Source organism: Budorcas taxicolor, chromosome 11 (assembly GCF_023091745.1).
Source record: "Budorcas taxicolor isolate Tak-1 chromosome 11, Takin1.1, whole genome shotgun sequence".
Classification (NCBI taxonomy): domain Eukaryota; kingdom Metazoa; phylum Chordata; class Mammalia; order Artiodactyla; family Bovidae; genus Budorcas; species Budorcas taxicolor.
The window spans coordinates 55,817,317-55,843,414 of record NC_068920.1 but is presented as its reverse complement, the minus strand read 5'-3'; the positions used below and the strand labels follow the sequence as shown (position 1 = coordinate 55,843,414).

At 44.4% G+C, this 26,098-nt stretch overlaps 1 protein-coding gene across 1 annotated transcript in view; it reads left to right on the top strand.

Moving 5' to 3' along the window:
* DST (dystonin) overlaps positions 1 to 26,098 on the top strand; it is a 522,678-nt gene that overhangs the window by 355,432 nt on the left and 141,148 nt on the right. The window contains exons 37-47 of the mRNA XM_052648315.1: positions 5,747 to 5,875; positions 8,078 to 8,166; positions 11,271 to 11,406; positions 12,491 to 17,956; positions 18,083 to 18,232; positions 18,376 to 18,591; positions 18,778 to 18,927; positions 19,543 to 19,776; positions 20,948 to 21,100; positions 23,289 to 23,522; positions 24,279 to 24,545. Of these exons, the coding sequence (XP_052504275.1) occupies positions 5,747 to 5,875; positions 8,078 to 8,166; positions 11,271 to 11,406; positions 12,491 to 17,956; positions 18,083 to 18,232; positions 18,376 to 18,591; positions 18,778 to 18,927; positions 19,543 to 19,776; positions 20,948 to 21,100; positions 23,289 to 23,522; positions 24,279 to 24,545 (7,224 nt within the window). The remainder of the gene's footprint in view (positions 1 to 5,746; positions 5,876 to 8,077; positions 8,167 to 11,270; positions 11,407 to 12,490; positions 17,957 to 18,082; positions 18,233 to 18,375; positions 18,592 to 18,777; positions 18,928 to 19,542; positions 19,777 to 20,947; positions 21,101 to 23,288; positions 23,523 to 24,278; positions 24,546 to 26,098) is intronic.

Here is a 26,098-nt window from a genome sequence, read left to right as displayed (position 1 = left end):
GAGAAAGTGCGCACCCAGTTTGTCCGAGCGCTGAGGCAAAGGACCTGAAGGAGCAGGTGGGCGACCTGATGACGGCCAACAGGAGGGCCGAGCAGGACGTGAGGAAGCTGAAGTGTGAACTCGGCGCCCTGCAGCTTGAAAAGACCTCCTCGGAGGAGAAGGCCCGCTCGCTCAAAGAGAAACTGGATGAGACCAACAGGGCCCTGAGGTGCCTGAAGCTGGAACTGGAAAGGAAGGACCAGGCCGAAGAGGGGTACACGCGGCAGCTCCAGGAGCTGGGCAGGCAGCTGAGCCAGACCTCGGGGAGGGCTGCGGAGGTCAGGCAGGAGGCTGCTGACCTCACGAGGATGAAGCACAGCTATGAGCTGGAACTGGAGTCGCTGCAGCAGGAGCAGGGCAAGCTCCAGAGGGAGGGGGACCGGATCAGCAGGAAACAGGCTGCCGCCGAGAGGAGCATGCAGCATCTAAACTCCCAGGTTACTTCTCCACAGGATAGCAAGGTGTCCTCTAGGGAAAGAGCATGGTCCTGCCAGAGAACGTCAGATAACCTGAAAGAGCAGTTTGAGAAAAGTCAGGTACAGTTGCTTCAGAATATTCAGGCCGAAAAGGAGAATAATGAGAAAATCCAAAAGCTGAAAGAGGAATTGGAGAGAAGTAACGAGCGTGCGGACAAGCTCAGGCACAAGGTGGAAGAACTCACCAGGCAGAATAACCAAACCAAGTTAACAATGCAGAGAATTCAGGCAGAATCGGCAGACGTGGTCTTAGAGAAACAAGCCATCCAGCAAAGATGTGAAACACTGAAACTCCAGGCGGATGGTTTCAAAGACCAGCTTCGGACCACCACCGAGCACTTGCACAAACAGACCAAAACAGAACAGGAATTCCAAAGGAGAATCAAATGCCTGGAAGAAGACCTGGCCCAGAGTCAGCATTTAGTCAATGAATTCAAGCAGAAGTGTGACCAGCAAGACCGCATCATCCAGAACACAGAGAAGGAGGTGCGAAGTCTGAGCGCGGAGCTGAGCGCATCCAAAGAGGAAAAGCGCCTTGGGGAGCAGACGGTGCAGATGCAGCGGGCACAGGTGCAGGACCTGAACAACAGGCTGAAGAAGGTGCAAGATGAACTGCACTTAAAGACCCTAGAGGAGCAGGTGACCCACAGGAAGATGGTTCTGTTTCAGGAAGAGTCTGAGAAATTCAAGCGTTCCGCTGAGGAGTTTCGGAAGAAGATGGAAAAATTGATGGACTCCAAAGATATCACAGAACATGATATTTCGGGCATCCAGCTGGACTTCGTGTCTCTGCAGCAGGAAAACAGCAGGGCTCAAGAGAATGCCAGGCTCTGTGAGACAAACATCCAAGAACTTGAGAGGCAGCTTCAGCAGTATCGCCAGCAGATGCACCAAGGGCAGGATGGGCAGGCCCATCACTACCAGAAGTGTCGGAAGCTGGAGGATGAGCTGGTGGCCCAGAAGCGGGAGGTGGAAAACCTGAAGCAAAAGATGGACCAGCAGATAAAGGAGCACGAGCATCAGTTAGTGGTGCTCCAGTGTGAAATCCAGAAAAAGAACACAGCCATCAAGCCAGACCCTGAGATGGCAGGGAAAGAGGGTCCGGGCCCCAGGGACCTCCCCTCCACTTCCCCCATGGCTGGGGCCCCTCTGCAGAGGTGGACTCAGGAACCACAGCCCTCGGGGGAAAGATGGCAGCGTTGGGGTGCGGAGCATGTACAGAAGGAGGTCCAGGGCAGGCCATCAGGGGCTCCAGTTGAGAAAGAGAAAACCCAGCAGTGCTACTCTGAATACTTTTCTCAAACAAGCACCGAGTTACAGATAACTTTTGACGAGACAAACCCCATTGCAAGACTGTCAGAAATTGAGAAGCTAAGAGATCAAGCGCTATATAATTCCAGACCCGCCATCAGGTGTCAAGATGACAAGTGTGAAATAGACCTGGTGACGCTTCTGGCGCCCTTCGAGGTATTCCCTGGGTTCTGGGACCTTACCAGTTACCCTCTGTCAAGTTTTCGCTCTTGTTTCCTTTCTCTGCTAGGCTATATATTTTTAGCCATATTGAATGTGATTGGCTCCTCGTGGTTCCGACATCATGCTATCATTTTCTAGTGATTTACCTAAATCTTTGTTACAAACCATAGTCTTTAGTTTTTAAGTGCTTAAGATGAAAAACACAGATGGCATGGCTATCCTGTTGGTATCAACAGGGATTCTATTCTGAAAAATTTGACCCTAAAGAAAACTAGAAAAAGCAAGCAGTTTTAATTTCTAACTCATTCTGTGGACAGGTTTCAGCTCCCGTCTTTTTCAGATATACCATTTTAATACTTAATAGTCATCTAAAGTTTAAACTTCAGACTCTCAAAATAGCATTCCTTATTCATGAACCCTCTGGGGCTTAATAGTTTTCTTCTCTTATGTAATCTTTGTTATTCTAGGAATTATATTTGGATTAGGAGTGGGTGACGTGAGAACGTTCTTTAGATGACTTTTAACATCTTGTAAATTCCCATTACAGATAGCTAAGAGCAAGCAGTGTGCTATGCGTGCGGATGTCACAGCTTTAAAGCAAGAGAAGAATCCAGTCCCTGGCGGTGAAGAATGGATGCTCGAAGGGTGCAGGGCAGCGGGTGGGCTCAAGAGAGATTTTTTAAACAAAAACTCAGAACCAGAGACCTTTCAGAACTTTGATGGCGATCACGCATGCTTGGTCAGGGATGATGAGTTTCAGTTCCAAGGGCTCCGGCACACCGTGACGGCCAGGCAGTTGGTTGAGGCTAAGCTTCTGGACGTGAAAACAATTGAGCAGCTGCGACTTGGTCTTAAGACCATTGAAGAAGTTCAGAAAACTCTGAGCAAGTTTTTGACAAAAGCCACTTCCATCGCAGGGCTTTACCTGGAATCCACAAAAGAAAAGATTTCCTTTTCCTCAGCTGCTAAGAAAATCATCATTGACAAGATGATGGCTTTAGCGTTTTTAGAAGCTCAGGCGGCCACAGGTTTCATAATTGACCCCCTTTCAGGGCAGACCTATTCTGTTGAGGATGCAGTCCTTAAAGGTGTAGTTGACCCTGAATTTAAAATCAGGCTCCTTGAGGCAGAGAAGGCAGCCCTGGGCTATTCATGTTCCTCTAAGGTGCTGTCAGTGTTTCAGGCCATGGAAAATAGAATGGTTGACAGACAGAGGGGCAAACATATATTGGAGGTGCAGATCGCCAGTGGGGGCGTCATCGACCCCACGAGGGGCATTCGGGTTCCCCCAGAAATTGCCCTGCAGCAAGGACTGCTAAATAACGCCATCCTGCAGTTTTTACACGAGCCCTCCAGCAATAGCCGCGTCTTCCCTAATCCCAATAACAAGCAAGCACTGTATTACTCGGAATTGCTGCGCATGTGTGTCTTTGATGTAGACAGCCAGTGCTTTCTGTTTCCATTTGGGGAGAAGAACATTTCCAATCTCAACGTAGCGAAAACTCACAGGATTGCTGTTGTAGATACTAGGACGGGAGCAGAGCTGACTGCCTATGAGGCTTTCCAGAGAACCCTGATCGAGAAAAGTACATACATGGAGCTGTCGGGGCAGCAGTATCAGTGGAAGGAAGCCACGTTTTATGAGTCCTATGGGCAGCCTTGTCGCATGCTGACTGATGCTAAGACCGGATTACAGTTCAGTATCAGCGAGGCCATAGAGCAGGGAACCCTCGACAAAGCCACCATCAAAAAGTATCAGGAAGGCCTCCTCACGCTCACAGAACTTGCCGATTCCTTGCTGAGCCGGTTGGTCCCCAAGAAGGATGTGCACAGTCCTATTGCGGGTTACTGGCTGACGTCCAGCGGGGAGAGGATCTCTGTGCTGAAGGCCTCCCGTCGGAACCTGGTCGATCGGATCACCGCCCTCCGATGCCTTGAAGCCCAAGTCAGCACCGGGGGCATCATCGACCCGCTGACTGGCAAGAGGTACCGGGTGGCCGAGGCCTTGCACAGAGGCCTGGTGGACGAGGGCTTTGCTCAGCAGCTGCGGCAGTGTGAGCTAGTAGTCACAGGGGTCAGCCACCCTGTCACCAACAAAGTGATGTCCGTGGTGGAAACTGTGGGTGCAAACATCATCAGTAAGGACATGGGAATCCGATGTCTAGAATTTCAGTACCTGACAGGGGGGCTGATAGAGCCCCAGGCTCAGTCCCGCTTGTCCATTGAAGAAGCTCTGCAAGTAGGGATTATAGATGTCTCCATTGCTACGAAGCTCAAAGATCAAAAGTCCTATGTCAGAAACATCCTCTGTCCCCAGACGAAAAGAAAGCTGACATACAAAGAAGCCTTAGAAAAAGCCGATTTTGATTTCCACACAGGACTTAAACTCCTAGAAGTATCTGAACCCTTGATGACAGGAATTTCTAGCCTCTATTATTCTTCGTAACAGGGCATGTTCACATAAGCAGGCTTACGGGAAATGCTTATGAGTTCACACTGCTGTGGCCACGCTTGATGATAAGATCCACACCCTAGTCACTGTGTGTGTGTCACACTGTGTCACACGCTGCAAGCACCATCAGTTTCTTGAGGGCTGGAAACCCTGACTGCTCAGGAGAGAGAATACTTTTCATTTATAAATTTTTTTAAAAAATAAAGTTTTATTGGAACACAGACACACTCTTGTGTACATACTGTCTTTGGCTTACTTTGGGGCACAAGGACAGAGTTGAGTAGTTCTGACAGTGACTGTATGGCTCCCAGAACCTGAAATACTTGTCCTCTGGTCCTTTATACAACACAGTTGCTGTCTCCTGATGTGGAAGAAATTTGCATCGCTCCTCTAGACTAAATGTCAGGTTACTTGGATTTTAGACTCCAATCTGCCCGAGAGAGAATGTTTAAAATTGAAAATAACAAAAGATTTACTGCTGTTGATAATGGTTCCATTTAGTTTTGAGATTAGTTTTTTGAACTCCTGCCCACAATAAAATAAAAGTATTTTACCTGAAATATGAGACAAGCTTGAGAAACATCAGTGAGTTTACAGCATCCTTACTTCAGAATTCTGCATCCCTGATGGGTTCCCATTTGTTCAAGGATTCATTACACTCACCGAAAGAACACTTCAAAAGCACCATGAAATCCAAGGGGAAATGTGTATTTGTTCCCATATCCATGAAGCTGTGGTGGTTCAGATCGCCTTGAAAAATACATGTTTGTAGTTTTTCTGTATGTTGTAATCTACTTTACGTATAATATGTTTACCACCATCTCCCATTTCTTGTTACAACTTTGTAATTAAAAGCAGCATTGTGAGCGGTTTACCTGCTGCAGGAGGGGGAAGGTTTTTCTTAGTTCTGTGTATTTTTTTTGTCTTGTAGACTTTATTTTTTCTTAGATTTTTCTGTCTAGAGAATTCTGATTGTAATGCTAATGCAAAGGCAGCGATTCAAAGAGCTTCGAGTGCTTCATGAATAAAGTTGAGTTTTTAAATATGTCATGTTAATAGACCAGCTGGGAGGTTAGACTGATCATTCAAGAGTGTTTGTCACCGTTTGCTTTGCTACCCTAAACTTTTTGGAAGTACATCTGCCATGTGATGTGTTGAATGTGGTTAAGTGAATGAATAAAATATCTCAGTAACCTGTGTGTGACGAAAAAAATATTTTTACATCCTTGTTTTCTGTGAAGTGATTAATAGCTTGGTCATTTACTAGAATATATCTTTTTTTTTTTTTTTTAATCACACCCGTCAGAAGTCACTGGAAGAAGAAAAGAAAGAGCATGTTGAAAAAGCCAAAGAATTACAAAAATGGGTATCAAATATCAGCAAGACATTGAGAGATGGGGAGAAGGCTGGAAAGTCTTCCTTTTCTAAGCAAAAGGTATTCACCGAGATGCTGGTTTACTAATAATTACAGTGATAAGAATTTACTGAGTTGATATAGTCCATCTAAAAAATACTTTTAATTCTTTAGTTTTCCCCTTTCTTTGGGCAACTATAAATGAAGGTTCAGTAACTTGCCCAAGGAAGCACAGTAGGTGGCAGAAGACGCGCTCTCTGCTCCAAATTCTGAACTTCATCAGTACTAATCTCACTATTAGTCAGCCAGTATGTGGTCCGGGTCCTCCTCACAGTGAGCTCTGCTTCTTGGTCTTTGTGATTAGCACTGCTGGAGAGCAGAGTCACTCTCTTTTGTGCCCTGAGTACACCCACACACTCTTGTGTCATAAAGAGATGCAGGTTCCTTCTTACAGTGTGAACAACAAGTTTCAAGAAGAACAAAACACAAACCAAGACGACAGCGTGAGAATTGAAATTAGTTGTGCTTTTCTGGATCTTTTCTATTTCCTTAAGAAAGACTTCTGCCCTCCACCAGGAATTCTAGGTTCCTTCCCTCTCCTAATGAAGCCTTCAGTTCTGTGGGCTAAACTTGTCTACTTGGCATTGGTTGACTGGCTACCTCTCGTGAGATGTTGCTGCTCCGAGGTGTTGGAATGCCCCACCTGATGCTCCTAGGGGACTGGATTAAATTAAGCAGGGTTACTGTTGCTGGCGATAGCACTGGAATTGCTGGTTTATTTTTAAAAAATAAACCTCTGCTAAGTTAAGCAGCACTTTTCTGGGGTACGTTTCCTATAGTGCCCTTCTGACCTGTGGAAATCACAGAGGTGCTCAGTAGCTTTTTACCTTCAAGCTCTGCATCAACACACACTTTTCATCACTTGAAACAGACATTGTTGGCATGATCTAATAGTGGAGAACTTCATTATCTTGTCAACTTTCACCTGTGGTGCAAGGCAGGTGTGCCATCTCTGAGGTTCCCCCGGGAGAGGTTTATAAACCTGAGTATTTGCTTGAATTCTCATTCAGTTGAAATCAAGCCAGCTTAGCTCATAGTCTAGCAAACTGCATTTTATAGAGTATGGAGGAAATAAGTTGGAAAACACAATTACATTGAGTATTTTAAACATAAAGCCTTCAAAGTGAATGTGAATATTTAGTTTAAAACATCTTAATTTCCCCCCTGTTAAACAGGAAGAAAATTAAAATAGGGACACAGACCTTAGCAAGGATTTCTTGGTGGAGAACAAGTTTCTTCTGAGGAATGTGGTTTGTAAACCCTTGGTATTTCCTCATTCTGTGGTTATGAGTGCCCCAAAATTTTATAGATCAGTTTCAGGTTTACACCTGGCAGACATAAGGATAGATACTTTTCCAGTGCAGATTGTGGCCTCAGTTACAAATCTTGAATTGCTCTTGGTCTCTCTAGTAAAGGAAACTTCAGGTAATTTGATGTCAATAATCAGTGTCTTTCAAAAAATTAGTGTGGCCTCATGCTTTCCTATAACCACAAAAAAATAGACTTTAAATTGATTCTCAATAGCATATGTCTGGGGAATATATATGTTTTCATTGTCTCATCCCTTAAAAGAATGGTAATTACTTTCTGACATCGTTGTTTAGTCACTAAGTGGTATCCGATTCTTCTGCCACCCGTGGGCCATAGCCTACCAGCCTCCACTGGTCCATAGGATTTAGGGCTTCAGAAATGATACACTTCTGAATTAGGAGAAAGTAATACAAGGGCTTGCTTTTCGCAGACAGGTCAGTTTTATTTCTCTGACGGTCACTGGCGACTTTTGCAAACAAATGTCTTAATAATAGAAGTTATTTAACCTTGTTCTGCAGATCTAGAGAGAAATACTTCCACTGTGTTTTTTCCAAAGGAACGCTGTATCCATCTCTGTGAGGATGGTGATGTTCCAGTGCTGAGCGTCTGTGCCTCCTTCGTCCATGCTTGGGCTGGGACGGATGCAAGAATCTTACCATGCTGTGTTGTTATTTCCTCGTGGAAATAATGGCCTTAGGATTAGAGGGAGGGGTTTCATTCATTGTGCATTCTCAGTGACGTATTCATCTTATCCAGACCTGCAGACTGGGAATAACTCATGGTATTGACTCGGGTCACCTGAAAATAGACCCGTCGTGCGGGTGTTGATGGAAACTGGGCTCAGGTTTTTTAAAAGACTGTTTTCTAGCCTTTGTGAAGGAAGAGCCTGAGTGTGCTTTCTTTCCCTTGCAGATTTCCAGTGAGGAAATTTCAGTCAAGAAGGAACAGTTATCTGAAGCACTACAAGGCATGCAGCTCTTTCTGGCTAAACATGGAGACAAGTATGTTGGTTTTAATTAAGCCTTTTATTCACAGTAGCAAAGTGGTCTTCAAAATGCTCAGCAAAGTGGAGGATGTTAAATTTTAGTGGAGGGTTTAAAAATGGAACTCAGTCACAAGTTTAGTTAATAACCTATGATTATAAAGTGATTTAATTGTCACTTTTTTTGACTCTCTGTCTTTACCAAAATTCTGAAATATACATATTATCTCCATATATTGCTGATGAAAACAAAAACAGGCTCAGAGTTAAGGATGAGTTGCTAGTTAGTTGTAAAGATTCCAAGCCAAGTCCTGATTCTAAGTAGTACTTACTCTCCAAGACCTGCTTTTTGGAAAATATGTATAAATGTGTTCTTTATTTCCTTAGCTGAGACCTTTGGCAATGAGATTTCTAATGGTTTGGTCCTTGTTTTGAGGGCTCTCATATATTTTAGCCTCAGGAAGGGATGGAATCTACCCTTTTCTTAAACCCTTCTTTGGCTGTCATCAGAATTAATCTAGAATGATTTTGTACCTTAGTGATTTGGGTTAATTTCCTTATGAATTTCATTTTTATTCATCTTTCTGCTTGAACAAGTTTCATCTTGAATCATGACACATTACTTGTCCCTTTTCCATGTTGGAACTAACAACGGGATCTTTCCCTCTGTTCAGTTTAGTTCAGTCGCTCAGTTGTGTCTGACTCTTTGCGACCCCATGAATCGCAGCACGCCAGGCCTCCCTGTCCATCACCAACTCCCGAAGTTCACTCAGACTCATGTCCATCGAGTCAGTGATGCCATCCAGCCATCTCATCCTCTGTTGTCCCCTTCTCCTCCTGCCCCCAGTCCCTCCCAGCATCAGGGTCTTATCCAATGAATCAACTCTTCGCATGAGGTGGACAAAGTATTGGAATTTCAGCATCAGTCCTTCCAGTGAACACCCAGGACTGATCTCCTTCAGAATGGACTGGTTGGATCTCCTTGCAGTCCAAGGGACTCTCAAGAGTCTTCTCCAACACCACAGTTCAAAAGCATCAATTCTTCGGTGCTCAGCTTTCTTCACAGTCCAGCTCTTCACGTCCATACATGACCACTAGAAAAACCATAGCCTTAACTAGACGGACCTTTGTTGGCAAAGCAATGTCTTTGCTTTTCAGTATGCTATCTAGGTTGGGTATAACTTTCCTTCCAAGGAGTAAGTGTCTTTTAATTTCATGGCTGCAGTCACCATCTGCAGTGATTTTGGAGCCCCAAAATATAAAGTCAGCCACTGTTTCCACTGTTTCCCCATCTATTTCCCATGAAGTGATGGGACCGGATGCCATGATCTTCGTTTTCTGAATGTTGAGCTTTAAGCCAACTTTTTCACTCTCTTCTTTCACTCTCATCAAGAGGCTTTTTAGTTCCTCTTCACTTTCTGCCATAAGGGTGGTGTTATCTGCATATCTGAGGTTATTGATATTTCTCCTTGCAGTCTTGAGTCCAGCTTGTGCTTCTTCCAGCCCAGCGTTTCTCATGATGTACTCTGCATATAAGTTAAATTACCAGGGTGACAATATACAGCCTTGATGTACCCCTTTTCCTATTTGGAACCAGTCTATTGTTCCATGTCCAGTTCTAACTGTTGCTTCCTGACCTGTATATAGGTTTCTCAAGAGGCAGGCCAGGTGGTCTGGTATTCCCGTCTCTTTCAGAATTTTCCACAGTTTATTGTGATCCACATAATTAAAGGCTTTGGCATAGTCAGTAAAGCAGAAATAGATGTTTTTCTGGATTTCTCTTGCCTTTTTGATAATGCAGCGGATGTTGGCAATTTGATCTCTGGTTCCTCTGCCTTTTCGAAAACCAGGTTAAACATCCGGAAGTTCACGGTTCACCTATTGCAGTAGCCTGGCTTGCAGAATTTTGAGCATTACTTTAGTAGCATGAGATGAGTGCAATTGTGCAGTAGTTTGAGGATTCTTTGGCATTGCCTTTCTTTGGGATTGGAATGAAAACTGACCTTTTCCAGTCCTGTGGCCACTGCTGAGTTTTCCAAATTTGCTGGCATATTGAGTGCAGAACTTTCACAGCATCATCTTTCAGGATTTGAAATAGCTCCACTGGAATTCCATCACCTCTGCTAGCTTTGTTTGTAGTGATGCTTTCTAAGGCCCACTTGACTTCACATTCCAGGATGTCTGGCTCTAGATGAGTGATCACACCATCATGATTATCTGGGTCGTGAAGATCTTTTTTGTACAGTTCTTCTGTGTATTCTTGATACCTCTTCTTAATATCTTCTGCTTCTGTTAGGTCCATACCATTTCTGTCCTTTATCGAGCCCATCTTTGCATGAAATGTTCCCTTGGTATCTCTAATTTTCTTGAAGAGATCTCTAGTCTTTCCCATTCTATTATTTTCCTCTATTTCTTTGGATTGATCACTGAGGAAGGCTTTCTTATCTCTTCTTACTATTCTTTGGAACTCTGCATTCAAATGGGAATATCTTTCCTTTTCCCTCGTTAGAAAACAGCGATTGTTGTTTTAGAAGTTTGCATATGCTAGAGAGATGCTGCAGACAAGGCAATGGCAACCCACTCCAGTACTCTTGCCTGGAAAATCCCATGGACGGAGGAGCCTGGTGGGCTGCGGTCCATGGGGTCGCTAAGTCGGGCACGACTGAGCGACTTCCCTTTCACTTTTCACTTTCATGCATTGGAGAAGGAAACGGCAACCCACTCCAGTGTTCTTGCCTGGAGAATCCCAGGGACAGCGGAGCCTGATGGGCTGCCCTCTATGGGGTCGCACAGAGTCGAACACGACTGAAGCGACTTAGCAGCAGCAGCAGCAGCAGCAGAGAGATGCTGATATATTATTAGTCTATACTGTTGCCTTTGGTTCTTTATAAAGGCCATCCTTAATTTACATATATAGCCACTCTAGACCTGAGCCATCTGTGTATGAGATTGTTATTTTTTATTATATTATAGCATTGATATATTATTGATTTTTACATTATATTTTATGAGCCAATACTAATTTAGAAAAGTATTTTTCTTTATGAAATCGTTGCACCTAGTATGTCATAATTATCACTTGCAGACTTATATTCTTCATTTCCTACTTTCTGGTTATTTTAGAATGACAGATGAAGAAAGAAATGAATTGGAAAAACAAGTGAAAACTCTCCAAGAAAGTTATAATTTATTCTTTAGTGAATCTCTGAAGCAACTGCAACAGTCACAAACCTTAGGAGACATAAAGGTAGAGGAGAAGGTAATGTTATTTATTTAGAACGCGAGGCTGTTTCAAGACTCTCAGTCTAACTGCATGGTTGTAGAAATATATGTCAATGACAAAGAAATGATCTTGAGTTGTGTATGTGGAAGAAACATGGGTGGGGTTTGTGTAAGTACTTGGAGATTTCCATGTTGGTTATTAAATGCACCCTTTCACCTGCTATCATCAGTTTCTGTGACATCTTAATCTCTGCCTTGCATGGTAAAAGAAAAGAATCATTCATTTTTCTAACTCTTCTCTTTCAAAGTCATTCTGCTGCTGCTACAGTAGGTATTTTAATATATAAATGTACTGATATAAAATAGTCTATGAGTCATCTCTAAAGGTGCCACTGGAATATTAAGGGGTTTGTCTGCCTTTCAGAGATAGCCAGGAGATTTGTTTGAGAAATATTGGGCCATATGTCTTAGTAAGGATCCTCTAGCATCTTCAAAATATAAGAAAAATTACTTACAATTTGGCCTATCCTTGAACTTTCAAAACTTGACAATACTCAATATTCAACACAATATTCAGAATTCAAAAAGTTATTTTTATATTCAATTCTCTTACTCCCTGGAGTACTTTGCACACTATTTGTCGCGTTTTGAGGGTACATAGCAATTTTTTCTGGCTTGTGGGTTTTTGGCTGTCTGAAGAAGTCCGTATGCTGTAAACATCAATAGCATGGGGGTTTGAAACTCTCCCATGTCAGGAGACTAATCTTATTGGGTTGCAGAGAGCATGGTTTGCCTTTCAGGTGTGTGTCCTGTCTCCTCACCCTCATCTTTTTCATGTCCTCACTAACCTGTTGATGTCCACAATATGAAGTTTTCAATTCACAGATGCATGTCGTTTTCAAAGCTTTATCACATCCTGTGCTCTCGATAGATCACTGACTTAGATCACTTGTGCATTTGAGCTGCCTAACACTCACAGCCTTGCCACACCTCGGTAAGTAGAGGATTTTTATGCTAAAGTGTCTTTTTTTATTAAAAAAAAAAAAAAAACTGCAAACTAAATTTCTTGACGCTCTGCTCACTCTGTGTCAGCCACTGAGACTTTTGCACTTTCCTTTCAGCTGGATAAAGTCATCGCGGGCACCGTCGATCAGAGCACAGGGGAAGTCCTTTCTGTCTTTCAGTCAGTGCTGAGAGGCCTCCTTGATTATGACACGGGGATTCGGTTGCTTGAGACCCAGCTCATGATTTCTGGGCTCATTTCACCAGAATTAAGAACATGCTTTAACCTCAAAGATGCCCAGAGTCACGGCCTTATCGATGAGCAAGTTCTGAGCCAACTCCAAGAACTGGATGAAATGAAGGAGATTATCTCCGCTGTGTCATCCACCAGGGTTCCGGTGCTGGATGCCCTGGCTGAAGGTGTCATCTCAGAGCCCATGGCCATCAGAGTGCTCGAGATCCTGCTTTCCACGGGCTCGCTGGTTATTCCAGCCACAGGAGAACAGCTGACCTTGCAGAAGGCTTTCCAGCAGCACCTGGTTTCCTCAGCCTTATTTTCTAAAATCCTGGAAAGGCAGAGTCTGTGCAAAGACCTTATCGACCCCTCCACCTCTGAGAAGGTGTCTTTAATAGATATCATGCAAAGAAGTGTTTTGCAGGAAGACTCAGGGATGCGGCTTCTGCCTGTGAGGCCACAGGAAGGAGGCAGAATAACATTGAAATGTGGCCGAAATGTGAGCATTTTAAGGGCAGCACACGAAGGCCTCATAGACCGTGAGACCATGTTCAGGTTACTGGGTGCCCAGCTGCTTTCAGGAGGTCTGATCAATTCCAGGTCTGGTCAGAGGCTGACTGTCGAAGAAGCTGTGGCAGAGGGGGTGATGGACAGAGACACTGCGAACAGCATCCTCACCTACCAGGTAGAGACAGGAGGAATCATCCGCTGCAACCCCGCCAAGCGTCTGACTGTCGACGAGGCAGTCCAGTGCAATCTGATCCCGTCTAGCAGTGCCCTTCTGGTCCTTGAGGCTCAGCGAGGCTATGTGGGCCTCATCTGGCCTCACTCTGGGGAAATCTTCCCCACATCCTCTTCTCTGCAGCAGGAGTTGATCACCAACGAATTGGCCTCCAAGATCCTGGAAGGGAGGCAGAAAATCGCTGCTCTTTACATCCCAGAAACTTGTCAAGTCATTGATTTGGAGGTTGCCACGCAACTCGGAATTATAGATAATCACACAGCATCGATTTTAAAAAGTATAACACTGCCCGATAAAATGCCAAACTTGGGAGATTTAGAAGCTTGTAAAAATGCCAGAAGATGGCTCTCTTTTTGTAAATTCCAACCATCTATGATCCATGATTATAGGCTAGATGAGGATGCTTTTGATGGAGAAGAGCCAGTGGCAACTCAGAGCTCAGAACAAACTAAAAAATTGTTCCTTTCTTATTTGATGATAAATAGCTATATGGATGCAAACACAGGGCAGAGGCTTTTGCTATATGATGGAGACTTGAATGAGGCTGTTGGGATGCTCCTGGAAGGCTGTGGTGCAGAAATTGACAAGGACACACCCATCGAAGAATGTTTTGATGTCTTAAGACTCCCTAGTGTATCTCTGAATAACACTGCAAGTAGAGAAATGGGTGAAAGTCCAGCTTCACCAAGTAGTTTTGATAAATGTCATCAGAGAGAACCTGAACATAAAGAAACCCCTGAAAATAGCATAGACGAAGAGTTTCAGGAATTGGAAACTAATGTTATCAGGAGTGAATTTTGGCTGTCGGAAAACCTGGCAGGTGTAATCGCAACTGATCTCAAAGTTAAGAAATCACCCAGTGTGTATGTTCCCAGTTCCAGATCACACTTTACACAGCTTGGACTTGCTGATGTTAGCCTGCCCAGACAAGACTCTGAAAATAGACTTGAAAATGGTGAAAATCAAAGTCAGCTAGAAACAGAGGAACATGCAGATGAATGTAATCATTCTAAAAACCTTCAGAACTTTGCAAGTGATTTGATAACAAATCCTATGATAAAATCAAAAACTAGTAGAGCCTATGACTTAAATGAAACAGAAAATGAAGATAATATTAGCAGGGATTCAACTCTCTTTGACTATTCCCCCAGGCTGAGTGCCTTGTTAAGTCATGATAAACTGAGGACCGAGCAGGGAAGTTTTCACGATGTACACGGTACAGACAGTAATGGAAAGAAATGTGAAACCTCTACATTGCCCTTCAGTGACCAAAGTGAGTCATCAGGTCAAAGGATAAGAGAAAAATTTCAAGACCAGTTTCTGGGAATTGCAGCTATTAACATCAGTTTAAAGGGAGAACAGGCTGAAGAGAAATCTTTTAATGTTGGTTTTAGTAATCCTCAGGTAGAGTGTCAGAGTGATGAATTTAGTTCAGATACTTGCGGTGAAGATGGAAACACGCTTGCTACTTCTCAGCAGGAACCCGAAGATGAGCAAAGTGAGTCCACGGTGGAAGGGTCCTCCGGTGCCTCGACTGCAAGGGCTGGTGGTCATTGTGTCGGCCTGGCTCCCACCCATACCCCATCTCTTGAAGGAACTGTCAGCGCCGGTGCTGGCGACTATGAAACGTCCCTGCTGGACGACCGGCACGGTGACACAGACACAGACACAGACAGCGACGCTGACTTCCATGACACACCCTTGTCTGAAGACGACGACCACGATTCCCTGCTCCTTGAAGGTGACGACTGCGATTGTCTGCAGCCCGAGGACTATGACTCGCTGCCAGAGGAAGACGACTGGGCCGCTCCTCCTGGAGAGGTTTTCTATGATGTTTCTAAAGAGGATGAACATGCCGTGGGGACCCAGGCAGGGCTGGCTGGTAGCTTAGGTGTGAGGGGAGAAGCACAGTCTCTGCAGGATTTTCTCATAGGTGCTGAGAAGGCAGAGTTCGGTTCTGGTGAAGAAATCCAGTTAAATTCACTTGGGTCCTATGAAGTGAGTGGACCGTTAATGGAAAGTGTATCAGAAAAGGACAGCACAGATGACCTTGAAGATGATGAGTCTGACTCATTGACTGACTATGAAACTGAGGGAGGAAAAGAGAACTTCAGGACGGCGGTAGAATCTGAGGACGCTGGCTGCTGGGAAGGGAGAGAAAAAGACTGTGTGACTGGACAAGGATTTGAATCTGCTCCTGATTGTTTAGATTCTGTGCAAAGCAAAGACAGTTACGAGGATTCTGTGTCTGGCCATAAGGAGCAGGATGATGATGGTGGCGCTGATGCTGGAGACTGCGCGGGAGGGGAGGGCGCGGAGCACATGGGCCATGGTGCTGCTGCGGCTGTGGTCGTCCCTGGGTGTGTTGCCGCTGCTCCTGAAATGGAAAACAGCCGTGCAAGTCAAAGGAACGATAAAACGATTCTCCCGACTCAAAAGCACCATCATAATTCTTCACAAAAACAGCAGTGTGTGAATGTTTTACGGCCAGAATCAAGTAGTAAAAGTAGCTTAGGTCCTGAAATAAACCGCTTTCTGGAAGATCCAGATGAGGTTGTTGGAAAAAGCATAGGAGATCTGTTGAATCATGAGATGGTCCTTCAGGATGAATTACTGCCTATCATGAAAGACACCGAATCAGAAGACACCTTTAGCCCTGTTGGTGCCTTACCTAATACTAGTGCCAGTTCAGCCTCTGAACTCGAGGGCCACCTAAAGAACACAGGGCTTGAGCTGATTCAGCCGGGATCTGCTGACTCTGTGAAAGGTGGAAATCCGTATTGTGAGAATGTGACACTTCGTGGTGACTCCTCTTCTGATAGAATCATTTGTTCTGAGCCCAGTTTAACAGGAAAACCTGCAGAGGAGAGCCATTTGTCATTCACAATGTCTGTAGCTGATAATGATCCTCCAGGCAGTGGAAGGGATCTAATTAAAAGGAGAGCTGACAAAAGCAATATACAAATAGAAGATGAAGCAACAGTTCCTAAACTGTGTGCAGGTAAAGAAGTTCTCATAGAAGGTCCCTTAGAAGATAACAGATATCCTAAACTTTTGCCCAGTAAAAGTACAAGGGAGAGTCTTGATTTAGCTAATAGTCTGTTTCCAGTCCCACAAACCACACACAGTGAAGAACGCAGTCAGGAAGGAAGCCCTAAAAACACAACAGTAGCTCTTAAAGATGAACCACAGAACCTACCAACAGCAGTTAGTAGAAGTCCCGTTCAGTTTGAGAATCTGGAAGAAATATTTGACTCATCAGTTTTCCAAGTGATCAGTGATGGCACGACTTCAGACAGGACCTTGTCCGAAGAGTTTACAAGGATTGAGACAGATCCACTCACCGATGGGCCTGGAGATGAGCTTGATCTGTTTACTTACTTAAAGCATTGTGCTAAAGATGTGAAAGCAAAGGGTGTACTGAAACCAGGTGAAGATACCCCAAGCTGTATTCCAGTCGTTTCCCCTCACAGGAAAGAGCATTTACAGTTAGGAGTTAATAGTGCAGATGAGCAGGCAGCTCTTGCCCAAGAAGACTCACCTGCAAAGGAGATGGGCCAACAGAAAGACCTTGTTGCTGAAGAAAGCAGATCAGGAATCCCCAAGTTCACACCAGCAGGAGATGAAAGCATGCCTTCAGGCTTCCCTCTTGGAAATGCGGAAGGCCTTGGAAAACACATGGATTTTGTGCAGTCAGACCTCTGTGCAGATGGAGGAAGAAATAACTCCAGTAAGGGTTTAAGCACTGACTGCTCATCCTTAGAAATTAACAGCGAGAAAGAGGTGATTGAGCAGCAGAAAGGGCAAGAACCAGCCCCATCTCCAGGAGCCCAGGGCAGCGAGGTGCAGGTCGCTGAACTATCTCAGGTCCTGGTAGAGGATTTCACAGACACCTTAAAAGGTAATTTGAAAGAAGGTCGTGTGACTCCTCAAGAGCTTGGAAAACCTTCAGCCTGTGCAGATGCTAACACTCTAATTCAGACCTTAATGAAAAGAGTTAGCTCATCACAGTTGGTGGATGAAACATTTAGTGTGCCCAGCGACTCTAACACCAGTGGCTGTGGCATTTCCCGCACCAAAAACTCACCAGAATTAAAAGCAGAGAACAGAGAGGATCCGCTCTGCACTGCAAACCTCAAGTCTGAATTGCTCCTCGATATACTTAAGCAAAATCAGTATAGCCAGAAAGTTATAGGAGCTTTTGAACTGATTAAAGAATTAACTCAGATGCAGTGTGATCTTGAGGAAAAGGGTGGGACATCTGAACTTCTTCCTCTGCAGCTTGAAGATGTATTCTGCAAGCTGCTTCCTGATGGATATTCGGAGAAGGGAGGACAGCGTAGAGACTTGAATCAGAAATCACCTACAGCTCCTGAGGTGCCGGATGAGGAGCCACACATTCTTGAAGAATTCAACAGCAAGGGAGGAAACCCCTGTTCCCTAAATTTACAAAGTGTGAAAGAGAGTGGCCCAGAAAACTCTCCTGTCTGTGCACCAGCTTTGTCAAGAGATGGGAGGCTGAAGGAGCTGTGTGCTGCGTCCCCAGGCCGTTTGGAATGTATTTCAGAGTCAGAAGACTTGGCTTCTGGAGACAGCTCGACGGAGCGAGTAAGTGGACTTTCCATTTTATAAGCAAGTAGCTGCGTGGAGCATTTGGGAATAATCACATATATTTTATTTGCTTGAAAAATCTGCACAGAGCCGATTGAATGAAATGTCCACGTTTATCTTCAGTTTTCCAAGGAGCTACAGCAGTGTTTACAGCACAGATCAAAGATGTGCGAGTATTTGGCTTTGCTTCAAGACATGAAGCCCCCCTTCGGCAGCCAGGACTCCCAGGATGGCAGTCTAGAAGCTTTGAGAGACCAGCTGAAACAGTTGGAGGTAAGAGTCATCTGCTGATGGTTATGGAGGGTGGTCAGCTAATGTTAATTTGGAAAATTAAGAAAAGTACTTGTCTATTTTGAGTGTTAGTTATACTTGTGTTTCTCACTAAATAGATACGAGATACGTATTTTTTTCTGCAGACATTTGAATTGGGATTGGCTCCAATTGGTGTGATTTTAAGAAAAGACATGACCCTGGCGGAGGAATTTGTAAAGTCTGTGCCGGGTGACTTCCCCAGGGGACCCCTCGAGGACCTGAGTGTGAGCCTCCAGAGCCTGCAGACGGCCCTCTCATCCCTCCAGGCCGCGTCTTCAGAAAGAATGAACCACATCACGCTGGCGATCGATTCCGAGGTGGTAGGTACCGGTGTGTCTCGCGCTAAGTCAGATCTAGCCTTTGGGAGAAAATTGAGGGTTTGAAAATTTAGTCATAAGATGAAATATTTGTTCTTAATTTGTTAAGCCCTTAACACAGGATCATTATTTGTAGGAATTTAAAATGTGGGGAAAGATAAAAATGAACGTGAAATTTTTATTTTCTAGTCTAAACTAGCCGTTTCCCATGAAGAGTTTCTGCAGAAACTTCAGTCATTCTCACGTTGGATATTGGAGACGAGCAAATCTGTGAAGGATGTGGAGATCATGACAGTTAGAGATGCTGAACTCATAAAACAAAGCTTGGAGTTTCTCAAGGCAAGTATCAAAATCAGTAAGATAAAGTGTGTGTGTGTGTGTTAGTCACTCAGTTGTGTCCAGCTGTTTGAGATCCCATGGACTTCTCTGGCAGGCTCCTTTGTCCATGGGATTCTCCAGGCAAGAATACTGGAGTGGGTTCCCATTCTCTCCTCCAGGGAATCTTCCAGACCCAGGGATTGAACCCAAGTCTCATATGTCTCGCATTGGCAGCCGGATTCTTTACCACTAGCGCCACCTACGGAGAAGGCAATGGCACCCCACTCTAGTACTCTTGCCTGGAAAATCCCATGGATGGAGGAGCCTGGAAGCAGTCCATGAGGTTGCTGAGGGTCAGACATGACCGAGCGACTTCACTTTCACTTTTCATTTTTCATGCATTGGAGAAGGAAATGGCAACCCATTCCAGTGTTCTTGCCTGGAGAATCCCAGGAATGGGGGAACCTGGTGGGCTGCCGTCTATGGGGTCGCACAGAGTTGGACACAACTGAAGCGACTTAGCAGCAGCAGCACCACCTGGGAAGCCCCCGTATTTTGTAATAAGTGTTACTGTTGATAGAAACTTTCTATTATGGCTTAACTTGCTGTTCGTAACTAGTGCTACTTTGTTCACAGAATGTGTTAAAAGACCTCGGACACACCAAGACGCAGCTGGAGACCGCCGCCTTTGACGTGCAGTTCTTCATCTCTGAACACGCCCAAGATCTGTCTCCCACCCAAAGCAGACAGCTATTAAGGCTCTTAAACACAACTCAGAAGGGTTTCCTTGACATGCAGGACTCAGTAACTGCCCAGGTGGAACATTTAGAGGCTCAGTTACAGCTAGAACAAGATCTCGATCTTCAGAAGGTCTGCCTTTATTTGTGGAGTCAAAATTCTTGGCTTTATGCTTCAGTGCGAAACCTGTAATGTAGACCCCAGGGGCTGTGGGTAGGAAAAGATAGGAAGGGTTTTCTGGAATGGCAGTGAATGGACAGGGTATGATGTAGCAATTCCACAATATATAAAGGTATTTTTGGTCCTAAGAAGGCTTTTAATTTTCATGACTCCCTCAGACTACTGCTTTTAGGGGAGAGTTGTAATTTTTTTTCCCTAGGAGGAAGAAATGTGTATGCACTGAGAAATGTCCAGGGATAAATTGATGAACATATGGAGAGCGAAGGTTAAGGGTGGCCCAGCAAGATGGGACTGGGCTCTGGAGCCAGGCTGCCTGAGCTTGCTCCCTGTTTACAGCACTCACCCATTGTGGGGACCCAGGGCCAGTCACTGAACCGGTTTTCTCACTGGGAGATTGGAGACTGTAGCAGTGCTTACCCAATAGTATCGTAGGCATCAGTGGAAGAAAATTGAAACTCTTAGGACCTTGCCCGGCATGTGTCAGGCTCCTAGTCAGCCTGACCCATGGCTGTGAACGGGTAGAGTGAATTTAATAGGAAGACGAAAGATGCAAGCGCTGGCTTGATTAATCTCTCAGGATGGTGTGATGGATTGTTTGGGGTGGTCCATTCAGTAGGAGCAGTGCGTAGAGGTGGGGACAGAATTGGCTCCAGTGATAAAGGCACAAGCCCTCGTGCAAAGCTGCTTCGGTCTCCTCTGGAAGCACAAGCGTGGTCTCCAGCATGATGTCCTGTCTACACATAACGAATATATGCTCACAGGCTGATCACAACTAACTTCTGTTTTGATATCCTTTTGCAGAATTAATTGTGTGTGTCGCAGGTTTCAAGAGCTTCAGAAAATGGGATGTTTCTTCCCGTCGGTCGGAAGCTCCACCTCTTACACATATGTGTGGCCAGTGTTCTGTTGAGCGGTGTCATCGAAGCGTGGCCTTCCCCCCCGTGCATGAGCCACGCTCTCGTGTTCTGTGTCACTTGCTCAGTGTGCACCCCACTGCTATCGTGTTTACAGCATACGTAGGGACGCTTATGTAGACGAAACTTGCAAAATGTGTTGTGGTAAACAGCTATGACGGCGGTGAGCTAGGGACCAGTTCACGAAGCTGTGGTTTTCCTTCCTTCAGCTGGTGGCCGAGCGTCAGCAGGAGTACAAAGAGAAACTGCAGGGCATTTGCGACCTTCTCACCCAAACTGAAAACCGCCTCATCGGTCACCAGGAAGCCTTCGTGATTGGAGATGGCACGGCTGAGTTAAAGAAGTACCAGTCCAAGCAAGAGGTAGAATCTAGCTTTGCATTCGTGGGTCAAGTCCATGTTGAGTTGGATTACTGGTATTTGGAAAGCAGTTGGGGCTACTGGAAAGTGGTCATCCCTTTACCTTTTCAGAGGCAGGGTGCACCCAAGGCACCCCTAGATCTGAACTTGAAACTTTATACTAAAAGTTGTTTTTCAAACTCCAGCAAGCCAGGGAATTTTCTTGACTCTGTTTTGGTGAGATGTTGAATGGAGGAGACATATATATATAGGAAGTTTGATAGGTGGGAGAAAACCTTGTATGATGAGTTAGAATCTGGATCCACTGAAGACCAGTCACTCACAAATCAGGAGACACGTCCATGAGTTTGGGTTCTTGGTCTTTCTTAGGTTCATTTTTTTCCTTTCATTGTTCTCTGAGATTTTTTTTCTTTTCCTTCAAGGAACAAGCAATAGTAACAGATAAAGAAAGGTTTATTTTGGTGTCAGGAGAAGGAACATTCTCTTCGCTGTGAGATCGTTCCTGGTTCTGCTCCCAGACTCTATGTTATCAGATTTGGAACTCAAGCTCTCAGAGCCTCGCTGACTTGGTTGCTCACACTTCCACTGCTGCGTTACTGTCAGAGTTAAATATTGTATGTCAGGGGACCAGCAGTTAATGCCGTATAGTAGTGGCTCAGTGAAAAGCATCTCTTTTTAAAATATATATATTTATTTATTTATTTTAAAGTATAGTTGATTACAGTAGTATATTAGCTTCAGACGCAGAACACAGTGACTCAACATTTAACAGATTACACTCCATTTAAAATTAATATGTTGGCTATATTCCCTGTGCTGTACAATATATTTTTATATTTTATGTATTCTATACATAGTATTCATAGATTGGAAGAATTAACATTGTAAACATTGTCCATACCACCCAAAGAAATCTATAGATTCGGTGTGATCCCTATCAGAGTACCCATGACATTTTTCACAGAACTACAGCAAATAATCCGAAAGTTTATTTGGAACTACAAAAGACCTTGAATAGCTAAAGCAATCTTGAAAAAGAACAAAGCTAGAGTTATCTTGCTTCTGGATTTCAAACTGTCCTGCAAAGCTATTGCCATAAAACGAGATGGCGTTGGCACAAAACAGACACAAATCAATGGGACAGAATAGAGTCTCGAAAGAGACGCACACACTTACAGTCAATTAGTTATGACGAAGGAGGCAAGAATATACAAGGAGAGAAAGCCTCTTCACTTGGTGATGCTGGGACAACTAAACACTATCTCTTTCAATTCAGATACTTGCCAGAAAAATTTGGGGAGCCTTAAATCATAATTTAAGGAAAATAACATGAGGACTTAAACATAGTACAATTTCAGTTCAGTTCAGTCCCTCAGTCGTGTCCGACTCTTTGCGACCCCATGAATCGCAGCACACCAGGCCTCCCTGTCCATCACCAACTCCCGGAGTTCACTCAAACTCACGTCCATCGAGTCAGTGATGCCGTCCAGCCATCTCATCCTCCATTGTCCCCTTCTCCTCCTGCCCCCAATCCCTCCCAGTGTAGAGAATGAAATTATAATGGGTGAAAAAAGGAGGAAGAATTACATAGAGAAATCTAATGAGAGGAAAGCTATATTAGTTGAGAGATCTTACTCTGAGCTTCCTAGCAGCCAGGGCAAAGAAGCAAACATTATATTTTATAGAACTCTGACATTTAGAAGGAAAAATTGTCTTTATTTGGAAATTATCTTAGGAACCACTTAGCTCATAATTTAGGGAATTATTTGTTTTTATTCTGAGCAGTAGATAGATGTTAAAGAATTAATGTTTATAAACAATTGATAATATTAACATGTATTTAAAAACTTTTATTATGTACTCACATAATGTAAACAAATCTGATGTGTACAAATTTGTAAAGATTATATACTAAATATTTGTTTTCAGTGTTTTACAAACCACATCCATTTATTAACCATGCAAATCTTATACCTTTCTTTAATGTTCTTTGAGGTTTCAAATTGCATTAAATATTATGATTTAAATAAAACCATTCAGATGAACATGGTATTGAATATGCTTTTTCAACCTGTATGCCTTGTATGTGTTCTCCTCTGCCCACACCTACCCCCACTTTCAGAATGATGGTTTTGAAAGAATTAAATAGGTTTACTAATTTACTAAATTTTTTTTTCTTCTGTGTTAAAAGGAATTACAGAAAGATATGCAAGGAAGTGCGCAGGCATTGGCAGAAATAGTGAAAAACACAGAGAATTTCTTAAAAGAGAGTGGTGCAAAGCTGTCGCGAGAAGAGAAGGCTGTGCTTGAACAGAAACTGAACGAAGCTAAGCTGAAGTGTGAGCAGCTGACCGTAAAGGCGGAACGGTCACAGAAAGAGCTGGACAAGGTCGTGACGACAGCGATCCGAGAGGAAACGGAAAAGGTCCTTATTCAGACGTGTGGTGCCCGCTCCTGCGGCTTCGTTGAGAGTGACGAGGCTCTCCGGGGCCTTTATGTGTTACCTGCTGTCAGGAGGTCAAAGCGATGATTAGCACAGAGACGAGAATTCTGGCTTTTCATGTGTGCAATTGACCAGATTTGAAGAATTGGCCTTGCTGAACTCAGAATTTTTTTTTTTTTATCAAAGTTGATGTGCAATATTTTAGAAGTTACAGATGTACAACATAGTGGATCACAGCTTTTAAAGGTTATATTCAATATGTAGTGATTATATAGTATTGGCTGTATTCCCTGTGCTGGACCATATATCCTTGTAGCTTTTTTTTGGGCCTCGCAGCTCGCACATCAAACCTGTGTCCTCGGCAGTGAAGGTATCGAGTCCTAACCTCTGGACTGCCGGGGGATTCCCTTCTTGTAGCTTAATTTCTTTTACATATAGTAGTGTGTAGGCTTTGTTGGACTTTAAAAAAAAAAATCTAAGTGGGATTGTGGAACTTTCTACTTGTGAGATGTGTGAGGTCTCATCAGTTATAATTTTGGAATGTATTTTAAGAACAGTGGAAACTTCAGAGTAACTACCGGTTGCTGTAAGACTTAATTTCATCATGTTGAGTTTTCAGCATGGGTCTAGTTTCCCCACTCTGATTTTTTAGTGATCTTACTATTTGCTTTCGGAATGTCTAAATACCCATGCCTCAGCCCATGTTCAAGGTTACCTATTGTGACCTTTCCTGCCCAGGTTGTGGCTGCGAAGCAGCTGGAAGAGAGCAAAACCAAAATCGAAAACCTCTTGGACTGGTTGGCAAATGTCGACAGAGACTCAGGACGGGCAGCGATGGAGCCGAAACAGATCATTGAGCAGAACGGGACGCACTTTCAAGAGGGTGATAGCAAGTCGACGATGGGAGAAGAGGACGAATTTAATGGTAACCTGTTGGACACGGATGTTGACGGGCATGTCGGCACCACCGAGGAGAACCTGAACCAGCAGTACCAGAAGATGAAGGTGCATTGTTTCAAACAGGATATTGTTAGAGTCTGTTTTGGGGTCTATAAAGCTAGGAAGAACTTAGCACCAGAGTTGTCCCTTCAAAGTTCAGGGACCCTTGAGAGTAAAGTCCTTTTTTTCTAGGCTCATCATTATGTCAGAATAAGTTGTGCTGAGAATTGTAAACAAGTCAAAAGCAATGAGAACTACCTCATTAGATGTGGGGTTCTTCTCTGTAAAGCAGAGTTGTAAGGAATTAACAGCAATAAAAATAATAGCTAGCATTCATAGAGCAGCGACAGTGGTCCAGGCAAGCTTCAGAGCTCTTCCCAGCTTGACTCATCCCTTTGTCCCTTTCGTCCTCTCCACCACTCTGTAAAATGAGAATATAATTATAGTGGTGATGAGCTTATTATTGTTAATATTATTACTCTTCTCATTTTACAGATGGGGAAGGCTTCCCTGGTGGCTTAGTGGTAAAGAATCCACCTGCCAGTGCAGGAGACCTGGGTTTGATCCCTGGATCGGGACAATCCCCTGGAGAAGGAAATGGCAACCCACTCCAGTATTCCTGGAATACTTGGGAATGCTTGGGAAATCCCACGGACACAGTAACCTGGCTTCTGTAGTCCGTGGGGTTGCGAAAGAGTTGGACACAACTTAGCAACTGAACAGCAACAGATGGGAAAAGCAACTTACAGGATGAGCTGGCTCGGCCAGGTCACGATGCTAGCGAGGGATGGAGTTTGGGTTTAAGCCTAGGCTGTGAGGCCCTCTGCTGAATTCCAGTGTGTGCCTGCTGTGTCCTCTTGCGTTCATGCGCGTCCTCTGCAGACCTCAGCTTGGCTGTTTTGGTGAAGGTGCTGTGGAGGAGAGGAGTGAAAGCTCACTGCGTGAAGGAAGTCAGAGCTGATGTGAATGCTGTTCCAGGAGCCAAGGGGGCGTTTGAAAGCTGTTTTTAGAGAGTGTTTGTTTGGCTTCTGGTGGGTTTCAGAAACGTTTGTGGTTCTGCTGTTTGCCTCTGAGCCTTTGTCTTTGGCGTCTTGGGAACAGAGTGCTCTCTGAGAAGCTTTGCTGTTACAGGAATTAGAAAGTAAACCAGAAGAAGAGTGGGGGTGTTCATTACATCACAATTTCAAGAGGTTATTTCAAAACCTGACTGTAATTGCCTCTTAAAATGAAAAATGTAACGATTTCCTAAAGGAACCTTGTGAGTCAGTTACAGAGGAGTCAGGAAAGGTTAGGAACTCTACCCAAGGAGTGAAAGATACCAGGGTGGACCAGACACACAGGTGCTGCTCAGGAAACCCTTGTTTTTGGCCACAGTACAATGTTTGCCCTTCTGCACGTTTTACTGCTGAGAAGATGGGAACCTGAGGAACTTCAGAAATTCCCGCTCTCCTGGCAGAGCGGAGAGATGGCCCAGAGGCTCGGGAGCACAGGGCTCTGGGGCCAGCTCTCTGTCTGTGCCACGCGTCTTGGGCTCGGTGCTTCCCCACCTGCAGCCTGTCTCCCCTCATCTGTCAGAGGGAAGGACGGACCGGGTGACCTACAGGTATGATTACACCTGT